Here is a 12437-nt window from a genome sequence, read left to right on the forward strand (position 1 = left end):
AACCTGACATATACGAGTGTGTGTGGCTTATACTGTACATAATATATATACATAAACACCCACTGTAGATTTACTATACGTGTGTGTGTGTGTGTGTGTGTGTGTGTGTGTGTGTGTGTGTGTGTGTGTGTGTGTGTGTGTGTGTGTGTGTGTGTGTGTGTGTGTGTGTGTGTGTGTGTGTGTGTGTGTGTGTGTGTGTGTGTGTGTGTGTGTGTGCGCTAAAGGCAGGCAGCTCTCTCCTCTGTCACAGGCCGTTTGATTTGATTTCTTTTTTAATAATACTTTCACTCACCTGCAGTCAAGCCTGGGTTTAGGGTTGACAAAGCCAGATGACGGCGCGGCGGGGGAGATTGATTCAGCCCGACTCTATCTCCAGAAGAAAAAAAATATTAATTACCATTCTATTGTCCACAGGAGCCGGAGAGAAAATCATAATTGGGAGATTGCTCTGTTGAATGAGAAGCGTGATGTTGTTATTTGAGCCAGTTTGATATTTGTTTGAGATAAAGCGATTTCTTTTTTCACGGGGACGGAGCCGAGTTGATTGATTCAGTCAGAGGAGGAAAATGGGTTTTGATTTGTTTGTTGGAAATGATAAGCACAGAGGGAGATTAACCGTAATTTGCATGTGTGTGACAAACTAAAGGCACAAGCATTTACATGCACAAGTGTGTCTCTGTGTGTGTCTCTGGGTGTGTCTGTGTGTGTCTGTGTCTTAATTTGTGTTTTACTGGCCTGTAACTCAGAAACTGTGTACAAAGGTAATATTAAATGTCACAAATTAGTTTCTTAAGTAGTGTACTGTCACGTGTGTGTGTGCGTGCGTGTGTGTGTCTGTGTGTGTGTGTGTAATACGGCAGCCAAACCGTTTGTGGCCATTTTAGGTGTTATTGGTTTGTTCTGGTGCGGAGAGCGAACAGCTGCTCAGGACATGTGGTCAGACTCGGGCTCATTTCTCATTATGTTGTTTTCCAGTTTTATGACATCAGCTGTCTCACACTAGGTAGAGCTTTTTGTCTGAAGTGGAGTTTTAGTTTTTCATGCAATATCTCAGGTTCCAGCTTTTCAGTAATACTAGCCTCAAGTAATTCATATTTTCAAGATCATGTTTATTGTTTGCTGTTGTTTATTGTTTTATCAAGTGATCTATCGAATCATTTACTCTGTAAATGTTGATCTGGACCTGAGCAGAACATCTGTAAATTTAAACTAGACCTCAGAGTGTGCATACCTCAGCCAAGGTTCACTCCCTGACTTGCAACATTACAAAGAGTCAAAACTTACAGTAATCCTGCGGACAGACACAAGAAATAATAATTAATAAAACGTTCTGGAAAAATTTGCACTTGACACATCTGTGTGACGACAATACCTAAAATCCAAAAACCATCTTTGAGAAAGAATCCATATCCCATCCACTAACATGAAGGAGACAGGGTTTAAGACCACCAGGGCATTGAGACAAGCTTTGGGTTCACTTTTGAGAGCCGACATGTCGTCCATCTTTATAAACTGTCCATGGAGTGGACTTGAATCCCTTGACGTCTAGTAGCTGTTATATCTGAACAAAAGTTACAGTGAAAATCATCATTTTAGTTTCCGTTCATCTTCTGTGACTCTCGACTTCATTCGAGGGGAAACAGGATTATCTTGTTGAGAGAGGAGGAGAAGAGTGTTTGAAAAGTCACAGAGGACATTGCGACATGTCGCAGCAGGAAAACGCTCGGGTGTAAATAATGAAATGAATGACGGCTGAATTCCATTTGGCTGCTACAGTTTACTGCCTTCATTGTCTTACTGGGACGCTTCCATAGATCACAGCCATCACTAATGTTTCATGATACCTGAGCTTCTCCTGCTGTGACAAGTCAAAACATCCTCTGTGAAAAAAACACAGCACTGACAGAACAGATGAAATTCAACTCGCAGAATTACTGAAAATCCTCTCCTCCTTTTTTCCAGCCTTCTCTCCTGAGCTCGGAGCCGCTTCTCCCTCCGCACAACTTCCACTCCCACAGCCTGCGCAGACTGCCCCTCTACCAGCCGCTGCACATCAGCCAGCCCATGCCGGTGTCCCTGAGCGTGGGCCAGCCCACCTTGCCCCCTCTGCCCGCCCACACGGCCCTCTCGCCGCCTCGAGTCCCACCGTTTCTCAGCCTGCCTCGCCAGCAGCCGTCCTACAGAGCGGACCAGGTTTGTTTGGAAAAATGTTGATAGATGCTTGGAGGAAAATAATCCTGCAGCTACAAGATCTCCACGACATGTTGGCTCAATAATTCATAAAGTTTATCATGAACCTGCACAGAACAGGCCACAGTGAACATTTTGTAAATTATAAACTCATTGGATTATAATGGATTATTGGTGATGCATTCAAGGACACTGGGAAAAAAGCATTGGAATCCTGGGCTTCTTTACTCGTCAGCAGATGAAGTTTTCTCCGTAATTAACGACTTTTCCTCCATGTTGGTTTAAGAGTAAAACCTCATTCATGACCTTGGAAACAGTCGCTGTCAAAACAAGTTCTGATTTTATCAACTGCTGTTTCCAAGGTCGAGGAGAGAATCAGACAGACGAGATAAACAATACACAAATAAGGATGTTGCGAGATAATAAAGTGGACTCAGTATTTTCCCAGATGTCAGAGTTTGGTTGGAAACACAGATGAAGAGTTTTAAAAATAAGTCCCTGTTCCTTCCACATGAGAGTAAAGAACCTTTAACAATAAAAAGAAAGAGCTCACTGTGATGGATTATCTCCGAAAAAACTCAGTTAAAGTTAAGACTTTTTGGACCGTAATGAAATTAACAAAAACCAATGAGATGGAATAGAAGGTGGGAAATCAATCAGAGAATCCAGGCACTTTTAAAAGGTTGCGCAGTAATGTAGAATATATGCAAATTGTAGTTAATGGTCTAAAACCTGTGCAGGCACCTGTATGCTTGTGGCAAAGTGCTGGATACCAGAACTCGCTGCCTCTCTGCACTGCGGTCGGCTCGCTTGCCCACATATCGACAGGCAAATTTAATCCCCCACCCCGTCCCGTGACTTAACTCCTGAGTAAGGAGCCGCTTTGTGCTGAGCCAGCAGCGTTGGATGCAGTGGAGATAGTAAATCCATCTGTCTGCTCCGGTGGCCGATCCAAATCCTGATCCGTTCACGTACCAGCACAGCAAGCGGAGCTCTGCTGGTCGTTCACTCTTGGTAATTGGCAAACGTTTTCTGCTTTTGGATAAAAAAAAGAGGAAGACATTAGCTTTATGAAATGACACTTTGCTGGATAAACAGCAGAACGTAATCCCAGATGTGATGCCAGAGCATGAAGGAGAGGGAATCATGTCGAGATCCAGTTTTTATACGTTTTGTCATTTAGGTGCAGCAGCAGCAGCAGTGGGGGTGGTGGGAATTAAAGTACTCACTCACTTGATTATTTGCATTTCGTGCTACTTTATACTACTTTATACTACATTTTGCAGGAAATATTGTAGGCCACTTTACACTCCACTACATTTACTTAAGCTTATAAAATACATAGTCAAAGATTAAACCGGTGGTTCCCAGCAGTGATTGCTTATAAGAAATTAGTGATTAGTTGGACCATCCATGTCACATTTTAGATGTTAGAAGAAGTTACTAAAAGTTTGCTTGCCAAACCTTTAATTTTTTCTTTCACAATAATCATCTCAAACATGTGTTGTACTTCAGTTGAATTTTAAATGCATAACTTTCTCATGTAATATAGTATTTTAACATTACTATATTTGTTCTTTTACCTGAAACAACATTATGCCTTAAAAATCAGTTTGATGGTAATATTCCCTCAGTTTGACTGGGAATAGAGAAAGTTTCCTCTGTCATTCCCTCTCTTCACCCTGAACGTCTGTTCTCGATCTCACTCTAGTGAGCGGATAAGATCTCCTGTGAAAAGTGTTGAACTGACTTATAGTCGCAGCTTCAATTGTCAGAATCAGGCCCAGCAGAGTAATGCCCAGCTGTAGATCAGTAAAAAAAGACCTGCAATAAGAATATTCAGCCAGGAAAATTAAAATATCTTTGCTCAGAATTCTTCATATTCTGAGTTTGGTGAATTTGTTACAGCAGCAGCTCCTGTGGTTCAGGAAGCCATTCAGTCGTGTTACCGTTCAGTTTCTCGACATGAGAACCACTAAATCGCTCGGACACAGAGCCCGACAGAATCAGTCACCTCGTGTGGCTGCAGAGGGCGCTGTTGCTCAGTAAGAGTTACATTGTGTTGCTATAGATAAACAATATGAATTCTTCTTCAGCAGAAACAACCGGCATCGTGTCCAGTTTTGTGGCGTCCACCACATCTCCGATGCTCTTCAGCTGAAAGTCCACTGTTTGCCTCATATAAAGCTGCTCCCTCCCTCACCTGTCACAACAATGAAACCTGCTAATATCCACCAGCTCATTTGGCTGTAATGAAACAGATGGAGCGAGTAGAGACGCCTCATCTATGTCAGAAATAGATGAGAGGATTCTGTTGAGATTTGATAACAGGCCGGCAAGGACGCAGAGGACATCAATCCTTAAAGAGATAGCGTATTACAGCCTTATTGTAATACTTGACACAATCCCCTGCTGTCTGTACCCATACATCCCATTATATAAGCCTTGTTTCCACTGGCATGCAGACAGCAGCCCATTAATGTCAAGGGGTTTGCAGGAGAATAAAGCCTCTCCATGCAGTTATTACAAATGGGCCGTGCATGACAAGAAAACAGTGTGTGCGAGCTGTGAATTTTCACAAACACATCTGCTTGTTATTATTTTTCGCTCGGCTGCAGGAACAATACGCGGATCAGATACCAGTGGAGTCAAACGAGTGTGATGCAAAAAAGCTGTAACCCGGGTCAGGTGCGACGCCACGGCAGACTGCTGCGTCGCTGCTGCTGCTGCTGCTGCTGCTGCTGCCGCCGAGTGAAAACCATGCCTCTACAAAAATGTCATCTTTTCAGGAACTCAGGAAAAAAAATAGCTTTGTTTTTTTGGCCAGACGACGGCGCATTTTTCAGCTCCCCCGGTGGGTTTCGAAGGTGCTCGTGTTCGCCCACAGCTCATAGATCTTTCTCAAGCCGCCGGGGACACTGCAATCCTTCATTTTGAATTAAGACGCGAGCACCACCAAGACTCCAGTTACAGTGTGAGGTTTTCTGCCAAGAGCGGCATTAGAATGCACATGAGTCCCCGAATATTCTTGCACTCGAGTGGCTGCATCTGCCAGTTTGCATCTTCATTTCCTCTCCTTCCAATCAGCCCGATTTTGTCTGTTTTCTGGAGAAGGAGCAACTGGCTCAAACTGAAGCGGCCATAACTTCCACATTTAGGAGTTTATCAGGGGTGAATGTGTGCTTGAATATCACAACGTGTGGCAAACTGTACGTGGAAGTGTCTGTGATATAGTTTATTATTCACGCACATTCCTCTAATGGGATCATAGGAATCTCCCACTGTGTACGTTTTATTACCCACACATTTCCCAACAAGTTAGAGCAGTTTCCTCGTGGGACTGTGATGCAGATTTGAACTGAGACAAACCTGCTGCGCTCGCTCTGATTAAAGCGTCGCAGCATTTTAACCTCTGTGGGGCATCTTGTGTTTTTCACTGGGTCTGAAAAGCTTCAGGCGGTTGTATCCACGGAGTTCTGCAAATGTTGTGTCCCTAAAAAAACTGTTATTTTTCTCTGCAGAGGAAAAATATTATGTGACATTAATGAATTGTTGTTTTACCGTAGGCATAAACTATAGTATGGTGTGATATGATGATGAAATATGTTGTGTCTCAAGTTATATCCATTTATAACTTTGCTGGATGTATTTCACATTTGAGTGTGGAAAGCCAGGTCGGGTTCGGTCATGTTGGTTTTACACTGCACGTGCCTGTAATCGAGGAAATCATAGGGCTCAGCTCGGGTTGGAATTCACAAGAATGTTTTTTCTGGGGATTCAGAATGTGAGTGAAGAACTAGGGGACCTGAATCTCGAAAAACAGTGTTCAGATAGGTTGACGGTACGTTTTTACATAAACTGAAAACATGTTTAAAGCATATTCATGCTGTAATATAATCAATCAATCACTCAAATCAACTTTTATTCATATTATAGCCTGAATTCCATTCCCGATATTGCCTCTTAGGGCAATTAATACAAGGTGTGACATCCTCTGTCCCTAAACCTCGACTAGAGTGAGGACAACCAAACCTTTTGGAGGTGAAGTCACAACTTGGCTGCGAACATGAATCTTTAAACCTTCAAGTTTTACCCAACCATGATGTGGGAAACTTTATTTTCCCTCTGTGTGAATATGACTTTCAGTTTGTCCATGTATTCCTCTGTGTGTGGTCAGGGAGGGCGTGGGTAGATTGTGTGTGTGTGTGTGTGTGTGTGTGTGTGTGTGTGTGTGTGTGTGTGTGTGTGTGTGTGTGTGTGTGTGTGTGTGTGTGTGTGTGTGTGTGTGTGTGTGTGTGTGTGTGTGTGTGTGTGTGTGTGTGTGTGTGTGTGTGTGTGTGTGTGTGTGTGTGTGACAGTAGCCAGCCTCCTGGTAGCAGATGTTTATCACTGCCTCGCCTCCTCGCTGTAGATTAGTAACACATGATGGCACCACATCTAGATAACCTCCTGCACTCGCACAGCGGCGCCACAGACGTGTTGAAGACGAGGAGGAGGAGGAGGAAGAGGAGGAGGTGGTGGTTTAGGCTTCGTCTCATCTTAGCTGTGGGACTTCAGAGAAGCTGCTGATAACACAGTGCCCTCTAGTGAAACGTGTCTGCTCATGTCTCCTGATAGCGTCTATACGGCTAATCCATATTCAAAGGGAGATGGGAGGTGACTCAGGTTCCTGTTCATGTGTCTCCAGATAAGATGAATGTGCTTCGTGTTGTTTGTTCAGATTAATGTCTTGAAGCAAATTGATTGGACTGAATCTGAGGTTTGTGTTCTTTCCTCTTCTGCAGGACTTTGAGAAGCCCCGCCCACCTCAGAAACCTCTACCTGCAGACCCACTGGGGAGGAGCTCCCGGCTGGGTCACAGTGGGGGGGTGCACATCCCGAGCACCGGACCCCGCCCCATACCCATCCCCACTGTGCCCAGGCCTCCACCGACCATCCCTTTACCCAGCAGGTCAGTGCACCATGACAGTGGTGAAACACACAACATCAGCTAGACATCATTTATCTTCCTCTGCTTGTTAAAGTGATGGTGATTTGTCATCCAGACTTTTGTGTCCATTACTTAAACGTTAGGTGCAGCTTTATTTCCTCTTAAGAGCGTCACAGAAAGAAACTAAGTGCTGCATGATGAAGCGATGGCAGAGAGGAAGTAGTGTCTTCTATTCGAGGTCTGGACCTGACTATGTTAAGTGCCTTGAAATAACATATATTGTGATTTGGTGCTAAACAAATAAAATACAATTGAATTGAAATAAATTCATTCCATGAAACGCTGCGTCACAGCAAGTTGAGTCCAATCCTAATGACCAATAGTGACCATTGTGCACGAATGACATTTGAATCTTGCTTCCTTTTCTCACTAATTCATCCCCTAACAGATTTTCTCATCAGCCTCTCGTGACTCAGTAAACTCCTGTTTGCTCACATGATATGTTTCCAGTTTTGTTCGTGGTATTTATAATTTTATCGTTCCACTTTGGAGCACTGATCTGTTTGAACAAGAGTTTTTTTTAACATCTTTTGCGCCAACATACCAAAAAGAAAAGTATGCCTCCGAGCATTGGGGTTGTCCATCTGTCCGTTCCTCTGTTCTGGTCTCGTGAGTGATATCTCAGTAACGCTCTGAGGGAAGTCACTTTAAGTTCGGTACAAATGTTCACTTACACTCAAATGTGAACTTGTTAGGTTTTTGGTGGTCAAAGGTCAAAGGTCACTGTGACCTCACAGAAAATGTTCTTGACCATAGCTCAAGAATTAACACACTAATTATGACAAAATATCCCACAAATGTCTAAAATGATAAAGTGGTGACATTTCATCTCTAAAAGCTAAAATGTCAACTTTACTGTGGAGTTTGATTTTCTGCAAAAATCAATTCTGTGGCCATGATTCAACACTTTAACTCAGCTGGGAGACCGTATTCCTGCAACTTGACTGGTTGGTGCTGCAGTTATTCGAGTTTAAATGTTCAGAATAAAAACCTCCTCAACATCTTAAAATTGGCTCATGTGCAGTGATTCCTTCTGTATTAATCCACTTGTGATGATAATAAACTTATTGTTATCACACTGTTCTTCATAAGGGGAACAAGACATGCATTTAATATCTCTCTGTATTTAACCTTGTTCTGCTGCAGCCTCTTGTAATCCATCAGAGTTGTGTGTTGGAAGTGAAACAAAAACACTACATCGTGACTTTTAAAGCAAAGATGAAACCAAAATATGAAATCAGATTAGGAAAAATACATTTTGCATCAGTACATCCTGCATCATCCAATGTGAATTTGTATTTCAGACAGCGTGAAGGTTCAAGGTTTTCTTTATTGCCCCAAATTCATCTGCAGCAGGTTTCACATCCAACAAAATAACCTTTGCTAAACTTAACTAACCCTTAACCTCACTTACCCTAACTCTAACCTACACTAACTAATCCTAACTATCCCTAACAGTAACAACCCACTAAAAACATAGATCTAGTCACGGTAATGAAAGTTTAGTCTAATGATGGAAAATTCAAAGCCAATTCAAAATGGAGCATGTGATTACGTCGGTCATGAACCGTTATTCATGATGTTTGTGTTGCAGACCTGTGCCGGTGTTGCCCTACAGACCACCAAAGACTCACAAGGACTGCTGAGCTCCGGACGTCACGGACGAGTGGATCAACTCTCCTCACGTGGAGACTTTTCTCGATTTGCACTAATCACTGAGACTCTGTTCGGACGTTTGGGACATTCGGACGTGTCACGGAGTTTCTAAGGAAAAGGGGGCGAACATCCCACCTCGGTGCTACGCCTCTAACAGGTGCTTTGTTGTCCTCGCTCAGGTACCAATGAACTATTTATCTATTTAACTATTTAACTTCAGTATCACCATTTTGTGCACAAAGAGCGACTATCTTTCCCCCCTCCCCCCGAGGAGAAGTAGAGAAAACATGGTGCGGTTTAGGATATTTCTTTTGCATTCGTTGGTGATTTTTATACTTTTTGTTTTTCTCAAATGAAATGCTGAAATATATGATGTTTTTTATAACCAGTGAAATTGCTTGAATAATAGAAAGAAGTGTCGGTGTTGGATTTAAATGAGGATAAAGGGACATGGAGCACAACTCAGCAAGTAGTTAGTGTCGCTTGTGGCCCGTGGAGCAGTGTCATTTATTTCCGTTTTTTAAAACCATCTTTTATATCCATGCCACCATGGTGCTAAAGAATAGATTTTAATCGTATCTTTTTTTTTATCCCCTTGCATTAAATATAACAAACAGTTTTCTAGGAGCAACTTTATCATCATCTAAAGCCTTGGACTTTATTTTTTTATTTTAGGATCAGCTAATTTTACAGCCTCACGCTCATTCTCCTTTATTTCCTTATAAGTTCACTCTCGCGGGAAAAGCTCTTTACACACATGTGACGCGCTGCACGTGTTGGACGCTGGACACGTTCTCCTGATACTGGCAGACGCTGCAGAGCCTCAACACATTCGACTGACTGATTGTGTGCCAGAGAATTACACCAACACCAAATCATTCGACGTTAACTCGGTGTTCTGTGTTTTTACGTTTGAGCCAAGTTGGATGACTTCAGCGCCGCAAGCTCTCCAAGAACTTCCCTCGACCGCGTCCAACGAGAAGCTTAACCGTCTTTCTCTCTCTTTCTTTTGCCTTCACAACATTCCGTTTGAATTCTGTACGGCTGCGTTAGTCCTGAGCTGTGAGGACTCATGCGTCCGCAGCATCGTTCTTAAGATTCAGAGCTCGCCGTTGCACTTTTGAGTTTGGCACTTTCCTTGATTTCTTTTGTTTTTGTCTGTTGTTTGACTTGCTGTTTTACCAAGGAGGGATGTCGGCTGTTACAGATCTTTCCCCCTGTGTCAGTGTTCACTTTGGATAATGCATACCTGCCTTCCATTTGTCTATAAAAGTGTAAATGCTTTTTCTCTTGTTTTGGACGTGTACGTGTGTCGAACGGTTCAGAGTAACTGCTCTCTGTTGGAAAAAATATTTGTGAGTGCCGTGTCAGTTAGTCGTTAAATGTTTATGCCATTTGTAAATCCTAACTGTGCTGTGTTAATTTGCATAAGTGAAACATGTTTAAAAGCCATTGTAAAGTGTAAATACTGTAAGTCAGTCATCATTTCTTTTTTATGTTCTTTTTACAAGCACAGTGATAGAAGAAATACTTTGAGGCCGTTCCCTCATTCACAGGGGGATGAAAAACACGATTTATAAAACGTTTCTCCCTGTAAACTTGTCGGCCAGAGACGAATGTTTGAGAAAAAACATTTAAACTGAGAGATTTGATCGATGGAGTCAGATCCAAATAAAACTGCCTTTATGACTGTTTACAACAAGTGGTTTTCATTTCATTCTCACTTTGCTTTGAGAGAAACTTTTTAAAACTAAGCATGTTATGATAAATCAAAATCATAAGGATAAAAGTTTCATTGTTTGATAAATAATGAAGTGTTTGTTTGTTATGTTTTTTCCCCTCTCCATTGCTTTGATTGTTTGTTTGTTTGTTTGTATGTTAGCAGGATTATGCAAAAACGACTGAACGGATTTCCACGAAACTTAGTGGAAGGATGCGATATGGGTCAGGGAAGAACCCATTCAATTATGGAGCGAATCCCAGATTGTTTTTCACTTTCTTAACATTGCGAAACAGGGCATTTTTTGACAATTTCACTTATTACCCAGGGAAACATTTCGGAGCCAATCGACTAACTGAATAGTTTCTTTTATCACAAATAACAGTAATACTTTTTTGGGTGTTTTAGGTCCTGGCGACATGTTGGCTAATCTCTATTAACAGCTCTGCATATGAATGCTGATAAATTAAAAAGCTGAAAGGTGATGGATATTTGCCTCCTTTGCTCTCCACATGTTTACCCACGGGCAACCAGACAAAGCCTGCTCAAACCTGATTGGTCAAAATAGAAACAGAAACCAGAAGGCCCCAAAATCTGCCCCTACAGATTCTGCATATTCACGTCCAGTATCTGTGATCAGGCCTTGATGAAAAAAGTCGGGCATCATTTAGGCCACTGATGAGTTTGTGCAATTTTGGGGCAGCTTGATAGAATTGAAGAGGACTGTAGAGAAACAAGGATCCTGATCATCTGCAGGATTCTTACATTGAAAATTCTGAACATAAATCACAATCGAGCATAAATCCAATGAACAACAACAAATAACGTATGAAGACAAACGAGAAAACAACAATAAAACTGAGATGCTTTGCTAAGCCTGATTTTAAATAAGCAGCAACTCACAAACAATGATTCTTAATTTCTGAAAACTAAATAATTATGTCAAGAAAAGCATCTTAATGACTTAGTGTAGGATTTACTGTGGTGTTTTGTGACTTCATTCCTCAGGTCTCCTCTCCCAGAGCAGGCTCGTTGTTCAACACTGCCCCCTGTCGAACAACAGTGGTCATTACAAAAGCTGAAGCTCATCCACCTCCCTGCTTTGATCTTGTTACGTTGCCCTAATGTCCTGAATCAAAGCACCAGGTCAAGTTGTCCTTTAGTCCTGATTAGGGATCAGCTCCACCAATTTAGATTGACTGAGGAGGAATGAAGACACAGGAAACACCTCTGACCTGAAACCGTCCGTAAAGAAGTGAACTCTTATTACTCTTCTTACTCATTATCACACCGAAAGAAAATCATTAAGTATATATCAGTGTCTGTTATCAACTTAAAACACGCTGCTGACACAAATACACACACACAACCGTAAAGAAAAAACTGTTTAGCTCGTAAATTAAGTTTAAGCAAAAAGAAAACATGTCCTGGAATAAAAAATGTCGATGATAAAAATTCTCAATACAGATATTTATCACCACTCCTTTGTATTTTTAGCTTGTTGTTACCAGATCCGCTCTCAGCTCTGTCAGTATTAAACTTAACTTCATGGCTGTTTGCAGTGGTGTCATATTTACACCCTGGATCAACGCAACCAACAGAATGAGAAAAGAACGATTGTTTCTTTTCTAACTTTTATTTTTGGATGGATAACTAAATGAAGATTTTTCTTTTTCATTTTTTCAGTGAATCATCCAGTGTCTGAAGTGTCAAAATATGTCAATTACAACTTCTCAGAATCCAACTGGTGTCTTCAAGGGTCCAAAACCAAAGACACTGAGTTTACTGGTTTACGACTTGAGAAGCTGGGATCTGAGAATGTGAAGAATATTTCCCTCAGTGTATCTATTACTGTGGGGGGGCTGGAACCAGAGCTCACCC

The 12437-nt window shown here is 41.9% G+C and overlaps 1 protein-coding gene across 2 annotated transcripts in view; it reads left to right on the plus strand.

The window, feature by feature from the left end:
- Window positions 1–10611, plus strand: part of adam12b (ADAM metallopeptidase domain 12b) — a 79983-nt gene extending 69372 nt beyond the window's left edge. The window contains exons 21-23 of one of the 2 annotated variants that reach the window (XM_035172311.2): window positions 1963–2193; window positions 6975–7141; window positions 8775–10611. In XM_035172311.2, the coding sequence (XP_035028202.2) occupies window positions 1963–2193; window positions 6975–7141; window positions 8775–8826 (450 nt within the window). In that variant the 3' untranslated portion in view covers window positions 8827–10611. The remainder of the gene's footprint in view (window positions 1–1962; window positions 2194–6974; window positions 7142–8774) is intronic. The other variant, XM_035172312.2, reaches the window with a different exon arrangement.
- The last annotated feature ends 1826 nt before the right edge of the window (window positions 10612–12437 follow it).

Source organism: Hippoglossus stenolepis, chromosome 12, assembly GCF_022539355.2.
Source record: "Hippoglossus stenolepis isolate QCI-W04-F060 chromosome 12, HSTE1.2, whole genome shotgun sequence".
NCBI classification, from domain to species: Eukaryota; Metazoa; Chordata; class Actinopteri; order Pleuronectiformes; family Pleuronectidae; genus Hippoglossus; species Hippoglossus stenolepis.